General features: G+C 55.0%; 2 protein-coding genes across 4 annotated transcripts; both read left to right on the top strand.

Annotated features, from left to right (window-relative positions):
• The first annotated feature begins 3,860 nt into the window (after window positions 1–3,860).
• On the top strand, window positions 3,861–10,287 carry KLK15 (kallikrein related peptidase 15). The gene is made up of 6 exons (XM_044931397.2): window positions 3,861–3,899; window positions 5,188–5,261; window positions 8,320–8,476; window positions 8,780–9,063; window positions 9,189–9,325; window positions 9,956–10,287. The coding sequence occupies exons 2-6, from the start codon at window positions 5,219–5,221 to the stop codon at window positions 10,106–10,108; spliced, it is 774 nt and encodes a 257-aa protein (XP_044787332.2). The 5' UTR covers window positions 3,861–3,899; window positions 5,188–5,218; the 3' UTR covers window positions 10,109–10,287.
• A 1,361-nt stretch (window positions 10,288–11,648) lies between these two features.
• On the top strand, window positions 11,649–16,752 carry LOC102406481 (kallikrein-1). 3 transcript variants are annotated; one of them, XM_006080030.4, is made up of 5 exons: window positions 11,649–11,779; window positions 13,561–13,720; window positions 15,421–15,707; window positions 15,830–15,966; window positions 16,544–16,752. In XM_006080030.4, the coding sequence occupies exons 1-5, from the start codon at window positions 11,734–11,736 to the stop codon at window positions 16,697–16,699; spliced, it is 786 nt and encodes a 261-aa protein (XP_006080092.4). In that variant the 5' UTR covers window positions 11,649–11,733; the 3' UTR covers window positions 16,700–16,752. The 3 variants fall into 3 exon arrangements, with proteins under 3 accessions (XP_006080092.4, XP_044787311.2, XP_044787313.2); XM_044931376.2 differs by lacking the exons at window positions 11,649–11,779; window positions 13,561–13,720 and adding an exon at window positions 14,268–14,518; XM_044931378.2 differs by lacking the exons at window positions 11,649–11,779; window positions 13,561–13,720 and adding an exon at window positions 14,773–15,238.
• Window positions 16,753–17,147: the final 395 nt, after the last annotated feature.

Below are 17,147 nucleotides of genomic sequence, written 5' to 3'. Positions count from 1 at the left end.
CCTCCCCCACCCTAAGGCCCCATCACAGATGAGCAATGATAACTAGAGAGAGGTGATGCTTCACACTCAAAGAGCCAAGGACTTCTGGACCATTCTCTTGTCCCACTCTCCAACTTCTGCAGCCTGGGTGACCTTGAACTTCTGGGGTGCTACCCTCCCCCCCATATATCTGCTCCTGTGTGGGATTGTTTACTCTTAGCTCCTTACATGTATCTGTCTTAGATACTCCTTGTAAAACTCTGTGATTTTATCTGATTATTATTAAACAAAATTACCTGGTTTTAAGGATGAGAGACTGAAAGCACTTACCAGAATTTCCAAAATAGTAAGCCGTGGGGCAGGGGCCTGAGCCCAGGCTGTCTGACTCCAGGGCCAGGACCCTTAAACACTACTTTTGACTGGTTCCATAATGAAGGGGAGGGGGTTGTGGAGAGATGAAATTAGAGGAGACCCAACACCACATGGGGAGTTCCCTGGGGCATCAAGAGTCCAGTGCCCCTTGGGGAGGGGGACAGGATGCAGTGCCTGTCTCCCTGGTAGAGGGGGTTCAAGAGACGTTTGTTCAGGGGTGATGGGGAGTCGCCCCTGGAAGTGCCATGAGCAAGGAGGGGGCGGGGTCGGCTCTGAGTGTCTGGAGAGACCCTCTGAGGCCAACAGCTGAGGGACAGGAGGGGACAGAGTAGAGGATGGGAGGCCAGGGTGGAGGTGGGGGCGAGGTCCAGGAGTAGAGCGGGGCACCTGAGCCAGACCAAGAGGACGGAGGGGAAGGACAGGGGTGGATGCCACTGGGCCGTAGGGAGTGAGGGGAGGGATGGAGTCGTCTGGCCACATGACTGGGTGGACACTGGGGGCTCTCCCTGAGACGGGAAACGTGGGAGGAGGGAGGAGGAGAGTTTGGGGAAAGAGAGAAATGAGTTCTGACACACTGAGTGAGACAGACCTGGGGCCTCCCCGGGGTGGGTTGGGGGTGCCTCCCAGGAGCGTGGCTGCCAGAGGCTGGAGTATTAGGGTCAGATGGAGAACTCCTTGGAGTGAACCATGGAGCTGATGAAAGAAAGACTCCAGGGAGTGTGCGCAGTTAAAAGACTAGGGCGGGACGAGGGCCTCAGTGGAGGTGAAGAATGTCTGGGGAGATGCCCAGGGGGACATTGATTCCCCACGTCTGACTCGGCCGAGTGGGCGGGGCTAGGGGTGGGGCGTGGACACCACGGCGTCGGGGGCGGGGTGAGGAGGGGCGCCCTCCCCAGGAGCTTGAGCTCAGGTCAGGCAGGAACCTGGGCGGCGCGCTGGTGTGAGCTCAGAGTTCCATCTGTGTCAGGGAGACGCTCAGAATACGTGCCTGTGAGAGCTAGTGGGAGGGACAGGTACACGTGTGGTGGTGATGCAAAGCGCTTAGCCTGGCACCTGGGATGCCCTTGCTATGATTACCCCTCGCCACCACCCGGCTAAAGCAGAGGGAGGTGGCTCCAGGGGTGGAGTTGAACAGACAAACTAGGTGGCAGAAGGCAGGGTTCATCTCACCCTCCTTGGTGACCTTTGCTGTGATGCCCCTCTCTGTGTCTCAGTCTCCACTGTATGGTATATGTGTGTGAGTCACTCGGTCGTGTCCAACTCTTTGCGACCCCATGGACTGTAGCCCGCCAGGCTACTCTGTCCATGGAATTCTCCAGGCAAAAATACTGCAGCGGCCATTTCCTCCTCCAGGGGAGCTTTCCAACCCAGGGATCGAACCTGGGTCTCCTGCATTGCAGGCAAATTCTTTACTGTCTGAGCCACCAGAGAAGCCCCAATATTAAGGAGGAAGCCGTAATAATATCCACCTCAGGGGGCTGTCAGAACGATAAATGAGATCATGCGAGGCCAACACTCCATAAACAGCAGTCGCTCAACTGCCAAAGCAGTGACCCACTGTGAGTCCAATGGCTTTGAGCACAAATTTGTGGCAAGAAAAGGAGACAAAATAGTTCTAGAGTAGATTCCAGCCTGGGAAGTCAAACTATAGACAGGGTCCCAGAACATCTGAATATGACAGGGTTCTAGAATGCCTAGAGATGTGCAGTTCTAGATTATTTTACTATCTTGGGTTTGAGGGCAGGAGGAGAAAGGATCAACAGAGGATGATGGTTGGATGGCATCACTGACTCAATGGACATGAGTTTGAGCAAACTCCAAGAGATGGTGAAGGACAGGGAAGCCTGGCATGCTGCAGTCCATGGGGGTCACAAAGAGTCAGACACAACTTAGCAACGAAACAATGACAACAAACCTTTCTAATCTAGAATCAGAAGGTCTGACATTCTAGAGATTTTGAAGGTCTATGGATCTAGAATGACTGAGACCTTAGGATTCTGGAGTAACTAAGAGCATGTGGTTCTGGAATGTCTGAAAGACATCTGGAGGGCTTAGATACCATCATTCTCCCATATTATCTGTGCGGAAGTCAAGGGCTAGGCATTGGCACTAACGTCCTTAACAGTCAGCCCCAATCATGCAGCCCCTTCCTGTACACGTGATGGATTTCCAGAAACATGGAAGAACTATGCCTATAACAGTTCCCATCTTTTGCTGGGTGATCTGAGGTCAGTACCTCCTTCTTCTTGTGCCTCCTCATTAAACTAGCCATGATAGTCTCGAGACAATTTCCCAGGATCCTCTATGGTCCTGAGACACTAGAAAACAAATCTAAATTTCCAAAGCTTTGGGTTATCTTAGTGATGATCTCCATTCTCCAGAAAACCAGAATCCAGATTTCAAGCACAATAAAGACCATAGGATCCAGAATAGACTCCAGCGTCCCAGTCTCTGAAGTCATGCTCTAGAGTCAGGATTCTAGGAATCTCAGATTCATGGGAAGCCAGGCCCCTGTCTCCCAGTCCAGTCTTTTAAATACACAATACAGATTTGAAACTCGAGACTTCACATTTCAGAGTCTATCCATGTAACCTCAGAGTCTAGACCCACACTCTAGAACTCCAGACCCCCAAAACTGAAAATCCAAAATTTATCATTTATATTCCAGGCCCCAGGGCCTCAAGTCCTATATTCCAAACACCAGACTTCAGTCTCTTAATCTGGACTCGAGTATTCAGAGACACCAGATCTAGAATCTAAGCCTGAGACCTGGCACTCAAACGCCAGGGTCCAGGATGCAGATTCCAGAAGTCAGACTCCCAAATCCACCCCTGACTCCAGGTCATGAGTGCTTGATTCTAGGCCCCAAACTCAGAATTCAGAATTGGAGATCCAGAATCAAAGATCCAGAATCCAGAATTGGGATGTTCAGACTGCAAGATCCAGAACTGGGTGTCTAGGTCCAGAATCCAAGATCCAGAACTGAATATCCAGATCCAGAATCCACTGTTCAAAATCCACAATCAGAGATCCACGATCCAGAGCAGAGAGTTCAGAATCCAGAATCAGGGGTCCAGAACTTGGGGGATCCCTGTCCAGCTCCAGAGTCCAAGATCCAGAACTCTCATCCAGGCACAGGAAGCTGGGCTCTAGAATCCAGTTTCTACACTCCAGACCCCAAATTCCTGGTTTACATGCTCCGGATTCCTGGCTCTGTATTTTGGTCTCCTCCAATTTTCTGCTCTTGCCCTACTGCCTCCTCTACCCCCATCCCCCAGACAAACTGCCCCTGGGAGGGAAATTCCTCCTTAATAGACTCAGACAAAAACTTCAGCCTCATAAATGCTCATTAGGCCTTGTCCCGCACCCCACCAGCCACCTAGGCGTCCCCGCCTGTAAACTGACTCCCAGCCATTTCCCACCCCACCCTCCCCGCTCCCCCAGGACCCAGGTGGAGCTGGGAGCTTATAAATTCAGGCGTTGGGGTGCCAGCTCCCTTTCTTCTGGCATCCAAGCTGCCCCAGATGCTGCTGGAGGATCTGGAGGGGGTGAGATCCTTGAGATGGGGGAGAGGGCTTGGAGTGAGGAGGGACACAGGTCTGCACTGGTCTAGGGGAAACAGGAGATGCCCGGGTTCCCGGGAGCAGATATGGACTGCCTGGAGGGATTTTCGTGTCAAGGGCACCTGGGGAGGTCCATGTGTTCTTTACCAAGACACCAAGCTGGACCTGAACCAAGAAAATGTCCTGTAGATGTAAGAGGGAGCTGCAGTGGGGAGGTGGGGGAGGGGAGGGAACCGAATCAGAAGGACATCTTCGAAAGCATTTGTACCAGAGCCAGGAACCAAGGTCACGAGTTATCACCGGAGCAGGTCAGCTCAGCACAATCTCCCCAAGGCCTCCCATGTGCCAGGCGCCTGGCTGGGCAGTGCTGGGGATGCAGAGAGGTGCTGACCTGAGTGTTCCTGGGGATGAAATCAGAGCAGACACTCTAGGACCCATAAGAGATACCTGCTCAATATCATGGTCTCCCAGCTCAGCTGAGAGCTGAGCCTCAGCAGGCAAATATGAATTCGGAAGCTGAAGGGAAGACGGACTTTAAGCCCCAAGCTTGCCCAGCACCGTGCAGTGCTGGGATTCCAGAGTCCAGTCAGGCTGGAACTGCCCTTAGGGAGTTCTGGGTCTGGAAAGGGAGGCAGACACCACTGACTTGGCAGAGGTCAGAAGTGGACCTTGGAGGGAATGGCATACCTAGGAGGAGGAACAGCCTGAACAGAAGTGCAGAGGCATGACATTGCAAGAAGGGAAAAAATGGAAGAATCAACTGCCTCTAGGACCAGGTCATGAGAGACCCAGCCAGTGAAGCTGGAAGGGGAGAAAACACTCAGGTCCTCACAAGTGAGACTAGGGGGACTGGGACTTTATCCCGGGGGAACTGGGGGTCTGCAAGGGCTGTGAGTGGAAAAGGGAACTGGTCAACTCCAAGCGTAGGGGCATTCTGTGGGGGCCATGTGGGAGGACAGGCTGGTGGGGGGTAAGGGACTGGTATAGGGTTTGCAGAAAGAATGAATCTTGAGCCAGAGCCCTCAGGCAAGTGGATGGTGTTGGCGTCTGCCAGGCCATGGGGACCCCGGGGAGTCTGACTCGGTGCCTGGAGGAACAGCAGACTCCTGAGAGATGGGGAACCCGGGAGGAAGAGCAAGTTGGGGTGGAGTACAAGGATGCTGAGAAGAGGTGTCTTGTCTTAAGAAAAAGTGGGATGAGTTTGTGCCTGGAGGGGTCGAGGCGGGGGTGTGAGGGGCCAGCCTCACACCAGCTTACACTCTCCCTTCCCCAGACTTCAGCAGAGCCCTGGTCCCTCCATCACGATGTGTCTTCTCCTCACCTTCTCCTTCCTGCTGGCATCTGCAGGTGAGGTGGGCCCAGGTCGGGTCCAAGGGGACCATCTGAGGCTCCCTGTCCCCACCCCCACCTCAGCCACCCACCAACGCCCCCGCCCCGGGGTCCCCACCCTACCCCAAGCTCTGTCGGGGGCCCAGGGCTGCTCCGGAGTCCCCATGATGATGAACATGGCCCTTGGAGGACCCAGACCTGAGTTCGGGTTCTGAGGCTGTCCCTTTCTCGCTGTGTGACCTTGAGAAAATTGCTTCCCTTTGTGGTCCTCGCGCACCTTCTCTAGAAGACGACCTCCCTGTAACAATAATGGCAACGTTTCCATAGTACGATGTAGGTAAAGCTTAGGCATGCATGCATGCTGAATTGGGTCCAACTCTGCAACCCCATGGACCACAGCCCACCAGGCTCCTCTGTCCATGGGGTTCTCCAGGCAAGAATACTGGAGGGGGTTGCCATGCCCTCCTCTGGGGGATCTTCCCGACCCAGGGATCGAACCCGCGTCTTCCTGCATCTCCTGCATTGCAGATGGATTCTTTACTGCTGAGCCCCTGGGGAAGCCCCATGGGTGGGTTCTACTGCCCTCATTTGACAGGGGAGAGGGCTGTGACTCAGAGAGGGGTAGCCTCTAGGTCAAGGTGACCCCAGGTGACAGGAGAACTCCAGACCAGGTTCAGCCACCCCCCATGGAGAAATTAAATGTAACCTGATGCCTGTACTCTGGACAAGCAGAAGGTGGACTGTAATTAACCTCTCCCCACATGATCCTTACTCCTGGGGGCCCCTGAGACCTCCCCCCAACCCCGCTGCCAGCCTCCCCTCTGGCGCTCTCCATGCTTCCTCCTCTCTGCCCCCACCCCGTCCCCCCACCTGCCCGCTGCACCCGACTGGGGCCTCCACCCTCCTCCAGCTTCGACTGCCCAGGTGCAGCCTCGGTGCCCAGCTGTTCAGCCCGCACTCTCCGACCTTCTCCGTAGGACAACCCCACCCTTCCCGTGTTAAGCCCCTTGTCCACCACATCCGCGTTCTCCCCCCTCCCCCAGCCTGGCCAGGACCCTTGGCCCAGTTCCTGACCCCGGAGCCAGGTAGCGTGTGGCCATTTGGTATGGCTGTGTGAAGCCTGCCCCGGTGTGCGTCTCTGTGTGCCTAGGGAGCTGTCACCTTGAGGGGACATATCCACATTGCCTGGTGCAGGGGGTCATGATCTTGACCCTTCCCTGTTCATGTATTGTGCACAGTGCAGTGTGGGTGGGGGGAGTGTGTGTGTGTGCAAAGATTACCTTATGTGTCTACATCCTGACCATACATGTGAACCCAGTCCCCAGCTGTGAAATGCAGTTAGTGACCTTGAACACCAAGGCAGTGACTTGAAGGCTGATCTGGAGATAGATAAATGTGTCCTGTCCTGGCTGCCTGTGTCTCCAGCAATGTGTCATTGACCTTGAATGCCGCCTCTGTGTTCCATGTCTCCCTGGGTCTGATCTACTGGGTTCATATCTGAATTCTGGCCCTCTGGGTCGGTTCTATAACTCTGAATCTCCACAAAGTGGCTTGGGAAGGAATCACAGTTTTGACCTTGACTATCTTTATGTGAATCGGCACATATGTCTGGCTTCCTTTGGCTAAATTTGTGTCGATGACTTGAACATCCACATGTGTGCCTACATAAGTAAATCTGTATGTCCTTTATTTAAGATAACTAATATTTATTAAGCAGTTACAATGTGCCAGGCATCATACACACCCTACCTCTTTCTCTCTCTTGCTCTCTCCCACTTAATTCTTAGAACGATCCCATTATACAGATGAGGAAATAGAGGCACAGAGAGGTCAATTTGCTCAAAGTCTTACAGATAATACGTTTGAATACAGGAGTTTTTACTCTATCACCTCAGATTGAACCACTACACTATAGACTCATGTTGGTGACCAGTCTTTGGGGACCTGAGTGTGTATTGGTGTCTCTTCCTGTGTACCCTTATTAAAGATTTCACTTTGTTGTTCAGACCCCATGTGCAAGTATGCAAACCTGTGACCCTGTATATGCAGACCCACACAGGAGACTTGATCTGAGCTTCTATGTCCAAATCTGTGTCTGTAAATGTGTGTGTATGCACACACGTACATACACATGCTGGCGTCCTAACTATCCCTATTCACATACACACACGGAGTTCTGTGCTGTGATTCTTAAAGCTGCAACCCACGTACGTGCAAATGAATTTCAGCTTAAAGTGTTGGCAATATCAGTTCCTACATTTAGAAGACTGCCCTTATGTTTGTCCATGACCTTGTGTGGCCACATCTGTGTCCTTGTAAGACACTGCGTTTGGCTGAGATGTCCAGACTCTGGAGCCAAGACTTGTGTCATACACATTGAGAGGCCACATCTTTTTGATGGCTGTGACAGCTCAATCGGTGACCTTGAATGGCTGGTTCCAAGTGACCATCTGTCTGGACCTGAACCTATCATCCTTGTCTCCACTTCCTCTCACAGACGGCTTCCTGCCCTCTTGTCCTTTCCCTGTCCTCACTCCCAGAGTCCTGTATCAAATGGGTGGGGACTAAGGGCAGGGACACGGTTCTGGAGGGAACAAGCAGCAGTTGGAGACTTCCCTGGCTGTCCAGTGGTTAAGACTCTGTGCTTCCACCGCAGGGGACCCTGGTTCAAGCCCTGGTGGGGAAACTAAGATCCCACATACCACGTGACATGGCCAAAAAAAAAAAAAAACACCCTTTTTTTGTTTAAAGTAGCTGTTGTAAAAGCTAGAGAGAAAGTTGTGCTAAAAAATCAATAGCAGGGGCAAAAAAAAAAAAAAAAAAAAAAAAAAAATCAACAGCAGTGAACTTCCTTAGCAGTTCAGTGGTTAAGATCCGGGGCTTCCGCTACAGGGACCACGGATTGGTCCCTGGTTGGGGAGGTTCTGCATGCCACTGGCCGAAACAACAACAAAGACAACAACAGGGACATCTTAAGAAGGTGGGGGAATGTGTGGTGAGGGCAGGGTGCAAGGAAGGTGTAGGGTGCAAGGGAAAGGACTCTTCCCTTAGGGATCGCCTCTCTCTCCTTTCTAAGTGGCCCAGGACGACAGTGACAAGGTACGGAGGGGTGAGGAGTGTGTGCCCCACTCCCAGCCATGGCAGGTGGCCCTCTTCGAGCATGGACGCTTCAACTGCGGTGCTTCCCTCATCTCACCGCAATGGGTGCTGTCTGCAGCCCACTGCCAAACTCGGTATGAAAGCTTAGGGTCCTGAGGTGGCGTGGTGGGAGGGTCTAGGAATCTGAGAATCGTGGATTCTGAGGGAGAAAAAAAAAAAGAGCTGAAACCGGGAGATTGAGTTCCAGGTGTGTGCATGACTTTGGCACCTTGGTCTCTGAGAGTCAGGGGCTGGAACTATTGGCTCCAGGGCCTTAGGGAAAGCGTAACAGGATCTCCAGATTCCCAAAGGGCCTGGGAACCCCGAGTTAACCGCCCCTTGATATTTCTGTCCTCTCCTCACTGGGCTTGCTGGTAACCACTCGCCCGCCCGCACAGCTTCCTGAGAGTGCGCTTGGGCGAGCACAATCTGCGCAAGCGCGATGGCCCGGAGCAACTGCGGACTGTTTCTCGCATCATCCCACATCCGCGATACGAAGCGCGGAACCACCGCCACGACTTGATGTTACTGCGTCTAACCCGACCCGTGCGTGTCACCGCCGAAGTGCGCCCGATCCCGCTGCCTGCGCGCTGCCCCCAGGCCGACGAGGCCTGCGTGTTGTCCGGCTGGGGCCTGGTGGCTAACAAGGAGCCTGGGGCCACAGGGAGCTCCGAGTCACAAGGTGCGTAAAAGGGTGGAACTGGTTGTCTGGCCTCCCTCGAGGACCTTATTCTCCAGGGCTCTCAGGCGGAGGGGACAAGGGCCTGAAATTTTACAGATTCGCTCCAACTCTACCGTCCTCTGCAGTGAGACTCCCGGATACGTTGCACTGTGCCAACATCAGCATTATCTCCACCGCGTCTTGTAACAAGGACTATGCAGGGCGACTGATGGACACCATGGTGTGTGCGGGCATGGAGGGCGGAGGCACCGACTCCTGTGAGGTCAGAGCTGACAGGGAGCCATGGAAGGAAGGGAAAGGGCGGGGAAACGGGTTTGGGAGTTGGAACAGGGGGCCGGGTTTTGCTTGCTGTGGGCCAGGGAAGAGGCTGAGGATAGGTTTGAGGAAAGGAGAATGAAGGGCCTTTAGGATGGAGGTGAGGTGGGAGATGGGCTTAGAGAGGTGATGGGTTTGGGTTGTGTTTGGGGTGGATGATGTGGTTTGGGCTGGCCGTTGAGGATGGGTATGAGTTTGGCTTGTTTTCAGATGGGAAATATATCGAGGTTAAGTGGAGGATGGAGATGAATTTTGTTTGGGATCCAAAAGACGGGAAGATTGGGGCTGGGTTGTGTTGCAAGTGAGGATGGACGTGGGTTAGATTAGATTTTGAATGGCAAAGGTCGGGGGTCGGGTTGGGTTGCTGGGTGGGGGTGGGGCGGTGCAGTTGGACATGGGTTGTATCGAGCTGTGTTGGGTTGAGGTTGGGTTCGAATTTTGGATTAAATTGAGTCCTCGTGAGTTGAGCTGGGATGGGTTTGCATGGGGGTGGAGGTGGATTGGGTTTTGTTTGAGATTCTGAATGGTGGTGAAGATGGGAATGGGTTCCCATGCAAGCTTCCCCTTCTTCCCACAGGGCGACTCTGGGGGACCTTTGGTCTGTGGGGGTGTCCTGCAGGGCATTGTGTCCTGGGGTGATGTCCCCTGCGACACGACCACCAAGCCCGGTGTCTATACCAAAGTCTGCAGCTACTTGGAGTGGATCAAGGAAACCATGAAGAGGAGCTGACCGTTTGGGCCTACCACCTATGTCCCAGCAGCCCCATCCTGGCCTGGAACGGAACTGGGCCATCCCCCCAAGACCCGATCCAAAGCCCAGAGGTTAGCCATGGACTTGCCTGTCTGAGACCAGAGCTGGTGCTCATGGTCACCTGTTTGATACCAAAATAACAGAAAACACTGATGCAAGCTTCTCTGTGGAAGTTTCTGCAACTTACTTCTGGGGGTGAAGGGGAAAAGGGGTCAGAGACTGGGAGGGGAAACCAGAGCCACCAGATCCTGGTCCTTTTCATCTGCTGCCCTGATCTTTAGGCGAGAAGAAACAACATGAAGCAGGGCCCTCTCTGTTCATTCAGCATCTTTTGATCTTGAGCCAAAGATCCCACCTCAGTCAGCCTGGCTTTCCCCATCTCATGTTGCTGTCCTTAGGATTAAATGATGTGATTCATAGGGACTTATTTGAATAGTCCCTGGCACTGAGAAAAGACTGTATTTCCGGACCCCAGTGAAAGGACGCAGTATACACAGGATAGTCGAGAATGACTTCCTTTTCTTCAAGATTGAGCTCTGGGCTTCCTGGTAGCCATGGCAAAACGGCAAAGACTCTCCTTTCTGTAGGCAGGTTCCTGACATGCAGCAGAGGTTGGGCCCCCGTGAGCTGCTTTGAATCTAGTTCCTGACCCCAAAAATGGGATTTTTTTTCCCAAGGTCACCGAATGTTGGAGCCCATGAACCTGCCTTCTGATACCTAAATATTTTATGGAGGGGAGGGTGGGTTGGAATTTGTGGAGAAGATCTCTTCACCCTGGAAGGCAGGTATTCCAGGATCTCTGGGATTTTGGAGGACATGACTTTGAGCATCCAGACTTGGGAAACCAGGAGGTGGAGGATAATGGAACACTCCCATTGTCTGAGGGTGGGGGGGACATTAGATTTTGAGATGTTGGGAAATTCACTCTGGAAACCATTGAAATGTCATAGTTCTGCATCTGGAGATGCCAGGATTTGATGAGGGGTACCTAAGACGTTATTATGAAAGGAACAGTAGATTTAGGGACCTGGATTCCAAACCTGGGAATGCAAGAGTCAGGGCCTTCTGAAAGCCCAGACTTACATTTTAGAAGGTTGCTGGAAGCTGAGAAATTGGCATCTTTGGCTCCAAGAGGTTCAGGGAGAAAGGAATCAGAACCCCACTGCTGGTATTTGAGGGTGCATTGGGTCTTGGGGGTACATAGCCTTATGTGGGGTTAAGGTATCTGGGGCTTGGTAGTGGAACTCAGTGGTTCCTCCACCATCCTGTTCCTGCCCCCACTCACCCCTCTCCCCCTCTGCTCACCGGCTCTGGCCCCGCGAGCAAGCTCCAGGCCCTGCCCCGGCTGGCTTCTGGCCGCAGGAATGCTTCCAGCGTGATTGAGGGCCTGCAGAAGAACAGGTGCTCAGTGTCCCGTCTGTTCCACAGCTCTCGGGGTGGGAGAAGGTTGTCCAGCCCCCAGGAAGCAGGGGCAGGGCTTGAGCCAGCATCTGGTTGCCAGCAGGGCAGGGGTGGAGCCCTGGGGAAGGGGAGGAGAGCTTTAAAAGCCTCCTTCAGGGAGGCTCTCCAGCTCCAAGCTCACCGCCTGCCTGTCCCTGGACACCATGTGGTTCCCGGTTCTGTGCCTTGCCCTGTCCCTGGCAGGGACCGGTGAGACAGTGGGGAAGATGGGGGAGGGTGAGGTTGGGCCCTGATTCTCCAGCTGTCCCCCCATCCCCACTCCGTAACTCCTTCCCCTCCCACCTGGCACCTCAGCCTTCACCCCTCCAACCCTGTCCAGCCCAGACCAGGATACCAGGCTCTTTCTTATCTCTCCCAGCCACACCCTAAAATCCAGCCTGTTACTCCTCACTGTCACCTTGCTCCCATCAGGTCCTTCCTCCCTCCTGGGAAACAAGCAGGGTTTCCTCCTCTTCCCCACTCAGATCCCTGCCCCCGTCCACTTTATAGGGTGGATCCCCATCCATGTCTGTCTGTCTCTTCCAAGGAGCACCCCTAACCCCATCGGACGCTGGGACCCCAAGCCCCCGCTGCTCTCCCTAGTTCTCTATGGCCAGATGGTCTGGCTTTTGAATCCCCAAGTCCTACCACACCTTGGCGATTCTCCCAATCCAGCTGTCAGCTCTCAACTGGCCCCTCCAGTCTTGCCATCTGATGCCCCCTAAGCTCCTCAAGATCCCCGAATTCCAACTAGATACCGATGCTTCTTCGAAAACAGACTTTCTGGTCTGTGACCAGGTGGGCCTCCCATCTGGTGTGGGGGGTTTTGAAAGTGTCTCTTCCTCCCCTCTCTGTTCCAGAACCTCCATCCCACACCCCCAGCCTTCTCCCCACCAGGAAAAATATCCGGAACGCACAACCACGTGCCCCTTTCCATGTGGGATTTCCGTCCTCCCCCACAAGCCAGCTCTTCTCCAGCTGAACTCCTCCCACCCAGCTCTGGTTTTCTGGGACCCCCTGCCACCTCTTCAAGATCCCAACACATACCTTCTCAGCCCAGCTGTCCTGTCCCAAGATACCTCAACATCCGATTCTAAAACCTCCCCCATCAAATGAGTTCTGTGTCCCCACAGCTGCTTGGCCCCTGGCAGGTCTTCCCCTTCGTTTCTGTTCTGGGCCTGCCCCCAGGAGAATGCCAGGTCCCCAGACCATGAGCCCCATCCCCACGAGAATCACCTGAATCCAGAATGACCACCATTCCACCTTCCCTCCTCCCGAGCTCCTTCCCAATCTGACCCCAACCCGCTTCCAGAGCTCTAACTCTTCTTAGATTGTCATTCCTGGATTGCAGGACTCTGACCCTCACGGGACTTCTTTTCCAGCCTAATCCTTTCATTCACTCTTTGATCCAGAACCCCAGATTCTCCCAAATCTCCCAGCCCCAATCCAGGAGTCCCCAGATCCCCCCAATGCTCTTCTTGGCCCCTCTAACCTGAATCCGCAAATCTGCATTCTTTCCAGAGCCCAAGACAGTCAGCCCCTGCCCTAACCATTTCATCAGCCTGGGAGCCCTTTCATCCTCCGAACCCTTCCTCCCACAGCCTCAGACTCAGCCTCCTGGGGCCTTTAATCCTCGGTTTCCCCTCCCAGAACCCAGAGCCTCCCTTCCTCCAAACCAAGAAGCCAGGCCATCCAACCCCCACACCAGATGCCTGCTGTACACGCTGTCTTGTCATTCCCTCCCTAATCCCCGGGGTCAGCTCTGTGCTCTGCAGAGTCTCCACACCCAGGATCAGCCTCCAACACCACCCCACCACCCCAGGGATGGCCCCCAGAATTCCAGGCCCTTTGCACGGCCCCTGGCCCATGTCCTCAGGCCCACCCCCAGCTCTGGTCAGGCACTCCCACGGCCCTGCAATCCCACAACTGGGGCCCTTTGCCCCACTGCATTGCCCACCCTCCCCACCTGACCCGGCGCACCCCCTCCGCAGGCGCTGTGCTCCCCATTCAGTCCCGGATCGTTGGAGGCCAGGAGTGTGAGAAGCATTCCCAGCCCTGGCAGGTGGCTATATACCACTTCAGCACCTTCCAGTGTGGGGGCGTCCTGGTGGCCCCCCAGTGGGTGCTCACAGCCGCTCACTGCAAGAGCGAGTGAGTAGGGGCAGGGGGTCTGAAGGGGGCCCCCGTGCACACAGGATTAAGCGGCCAGCACTGACCCTCAGGTGGGCTCCCCTGGTGGCTCAGATGGGAAAGAGTCTGCCCACAATGCCGGAGGCCTGGGTTCCATCCCTGGGTCGGGAAGATCCCCTGGAGAAGGGAGGGTCGCACACGACTGAGCAACTAACACACACACACACACACACACACACAGGCACTGTCCCCTCGGATAACCTCAGGGGAGGCTGGGGGCCTCAGGCAGAGACGGGGGATGGAGGGGGTTGTGGTCCAGGGTCACAAGGCGAGAGAGGCAGGGCTGGGACTGGATGACCCCAGGGAAGCCCGCTCCACGGTTGTCTGGGTCTCTTGAGTCAGTCCTCCTAAGTGTCCCTCTGTCTTTCTACGTCTCCCTCTGTCCTGTCAGTCTCTCACTAACTGGTTCTCTGTGTCTGTAACGACGATTTATGTCTATCTCTCTCTCTCTTCTGTCTCCATATCTCTGTCTCTCTCCCTGTCTCTGTCCATCTCAAGGTCTTTGCTACCATCTTTATCACCCATGTGTCACCCTCCATCTCTCTGCCTTGCCCCCCGTCTCTCTGTCTCTCCCTGTCTCTGTCTCTCTCTCTCTGTCTCTGTCTGTCTCTGTCTCTCCCTGTCTCTGTCTCTCTCTGTCTCTGTGTCTGTCTGTCTGTCTGTCTCTCTCTCTCTCTCTCTCGGTCCCTCTTCCATCACTACTGAGCACGCCTCCTCCCCAGAGAAACGGAAGAGACTGTCCCCATCCGTGTACAGAAGGTTGGCTCTAAGGGGACACAGAGAAGGGCTGGTGTCAGCTGGAGCTGGGGAGGCGGGGGCAGTGGAGGGAAGGAGGAAGAAGAGGGAGGGAGGGAGTTGGGACAGGAAGGGGACGCCGACCTTGGGCCGGGGGCCAGGCCACCTGCCCGCTAGGGAACCAGCCCCACCGCGGCAGCTGAGCTGGTCCCAGGCCCCGCCCCCTTCCGCCCCGCCCCGCCTCGCCCCCTCCCCCCTTTTCTCTGTCAAACTCTGACCCACTCGCCTCCTCTGCCTCTGTTCCTCATTCTCTCTTCCTCCCTCCTCCTGTGGCCCCGTTTTCTCTCTCCTTGCTCCTTCCGTATTTGCCCTCCCTTCCTCTTTTTTTTTGATCTATTTCTCACCGTCTCCGTCTCTTCCTTATCTTCGATGTGCTCTGTCTCTCTGTCTCTCCCACCTCTTTCCCATCCCCTCTACTGTTCCAAGCTCTTTTTCACTCCGTTTCTTTGTCTCTGTCTATGACATTGTCACATTCTCTTATTTTTGCGCTCACTGTTCTCTGTGACTCTATCTTTCCTGTCTCTCTCCTTCGCCCCTCCTTTCCTGTTTCTCTTTGGACCCCTCCTCATGGTCTCCTGCTCCGTCTCCCTTTCCTCCCCCATTGCTTGCTTGTCAGTCCTGTCTGACTCTTTGGGACCCCATGGACTGTAGCCGCCAGGCTGCTCTGTCCGTTGAATTATCCAGGCAAGAATACTAGAATGGGTGGCCATTCCCTTCTCCAGGGGATCTTCCCTATCTAGGGATTGAACCCGGGTCTCCCGTATTGCAGGCAGGTTCTTTTACCGTCTCAGCCACGAGGGAAGCCCTTCCTCCGCCCCCGCCTCCCCACCCCCACTCTCAAGGTCTCCATCCTCTCCTTCCCCCAGCAATTACCAGGTCTGGCTGGGTCGCCACAACCTGTTTGAGGACGAAGACACGGCCCAGTTCGCCGGTGTCAGTGAGGACTTCCCAAACCCGGGATTCAACCTGAGCCTCCTGGAAAACCACACCCGCCAGCCAGGAGAGGACTACAGCCACGACCTCATGCTGCTCCGTCTGCAGGAGCCCGTCCAACTCACACAGAACGTGCAGGTCCTGGGTCTGCCCACCAAGGAACCCCAACTGGGGACCACCTGCTACGCCTCCGGCTGGGGCAGCGTCAAGCCAGATGAGTGTATGCTGGCACCGCAGAGCCCGGGCACAGGGGTGGACGGGAGGAGGGGCTGGGGACCTGAACTCCAGAGTCTGAGGGAGGTGTGGGGTCTGGCCGCAGCCGCGTCTCTCCCTGGCCCGCAGTCTCTTATCCAGACGATCTCCAGTGTGTGGACCTCACCCTCCTGCCCAATGAGAAGTGTGCCACAGCCCACCCCCAGGAGGTGACAGAGTGGATGCTGTGTGCTGGACACCTGGAGGGCGGCAAGGACACCTGTGTGGTGAGCCAACCTGCACCCCCCCCACCCCGGGGCCCTGAAGTGCTGGGGGAGGGGGCTCAGATTCTGCGCTGGGGTTCAGAGCTAAGCAGGCATCTGTCTGCATCCTGCATCGCTTCGCAGCTGTAGCTCGCTGCCCCCTTTCCTTCCTGTATCCCCAACCTCCACACACATCAGAGTTCACGCGTTCCTCCCTCTGACACATATTTCCGGTCCAGTCAGAGAAAGCCTCGGGGAGAGATGAGCTTGAGGGTGGGAGGGTTCTGTAGGGTCCTTCTCCTCCTCCACACTGACCTGCCTGCCGGGACCATCTTGCTCCTGAATCCTGCTCATCCTGGGCAGGCACTGGACCCTGAGACTCCCTCCCCATCGGCAGGACTCCAGCCACTGTCCCCTCTTTTGGAATCCGCGCTGATGTTCTTAAGGGAGTGGGCTCTGGAGACAACTATCTCTTTCTCCAGACATGGGGAGTTACTGTCTGGATCTGTGCACTCGCGTCTAAGTGCTAGAGCTCACCAGGCAAAACACTCAAGTCTTTGCTAACCTCTCTCACACTCTCCCCTCCCCCTTTGTGCTGTAGGGTGACTCAGGGGGCCCGCTGATTTGCGAGGGTATGTTGCAAGGAATCACGTCATGGGGCCACATCCCGTGTGGCACTCCCAATAAGCCCTCCGTCTACACCAAAGTGATTTTGTATGTGGATTGGATCAATAAGACCATGACTGACAACCCCTGAATGCCCCCGCCCTGTCCCTTACCCCTAGTAAAATCGAATATGCATCAAATTCACATCAAGTCTTGGTGTCGTTTGGGCTTCCAGACGCTGGACACCTGGGAACTCGGGACCCATCCGGCCCGGACTAGGGCCTCCCCAGCCCTCCCGGACTCTTGGCGGGAGATTTGCAGTTATGAGCAGCGGGGAAAGGAAGGGTCAGAGGCAGGTGTAGACAGAAAGGCTCAGGCCCCAAAGGGCAAGGCAAGGACTCTAAGCCCCACTCTTCCTTGGAGGGAGAGCAGGAAACGGAGGCTCGGACTCTGAGAGAAGGAACCCACGTTTTATTAATGGCTGGGAAAGCCAGGAACGTGAAGGAGGGTGGAAATGTAATTGCAAGCCACGCCCCCCCCGGGGTAGGGCCTGTTTCACTGATGAGCGGGGCGACATTCAAGGCTGGGCAGTGTCATGT

Source organism: Bubalus bubalis, chromosome 18, assembly GCF_019923935.1.
Source record: "Bubalus bubalis isolate 160015118507 breed Murrah chromosome 18, NDDB_SH_1, whole genome shotgun sequence".
NCBI classification, from domain to species: Eukaryota; Metazoa; Chordata; class Mammalia; order Artiodactyla; family Bovidae; genus Bubalus; species Bubalus bubalis.
Note: the sequence above shows the minus strand (reverse complement) of the source record. Positions and strands in the feature narration are given on the sequence as shown.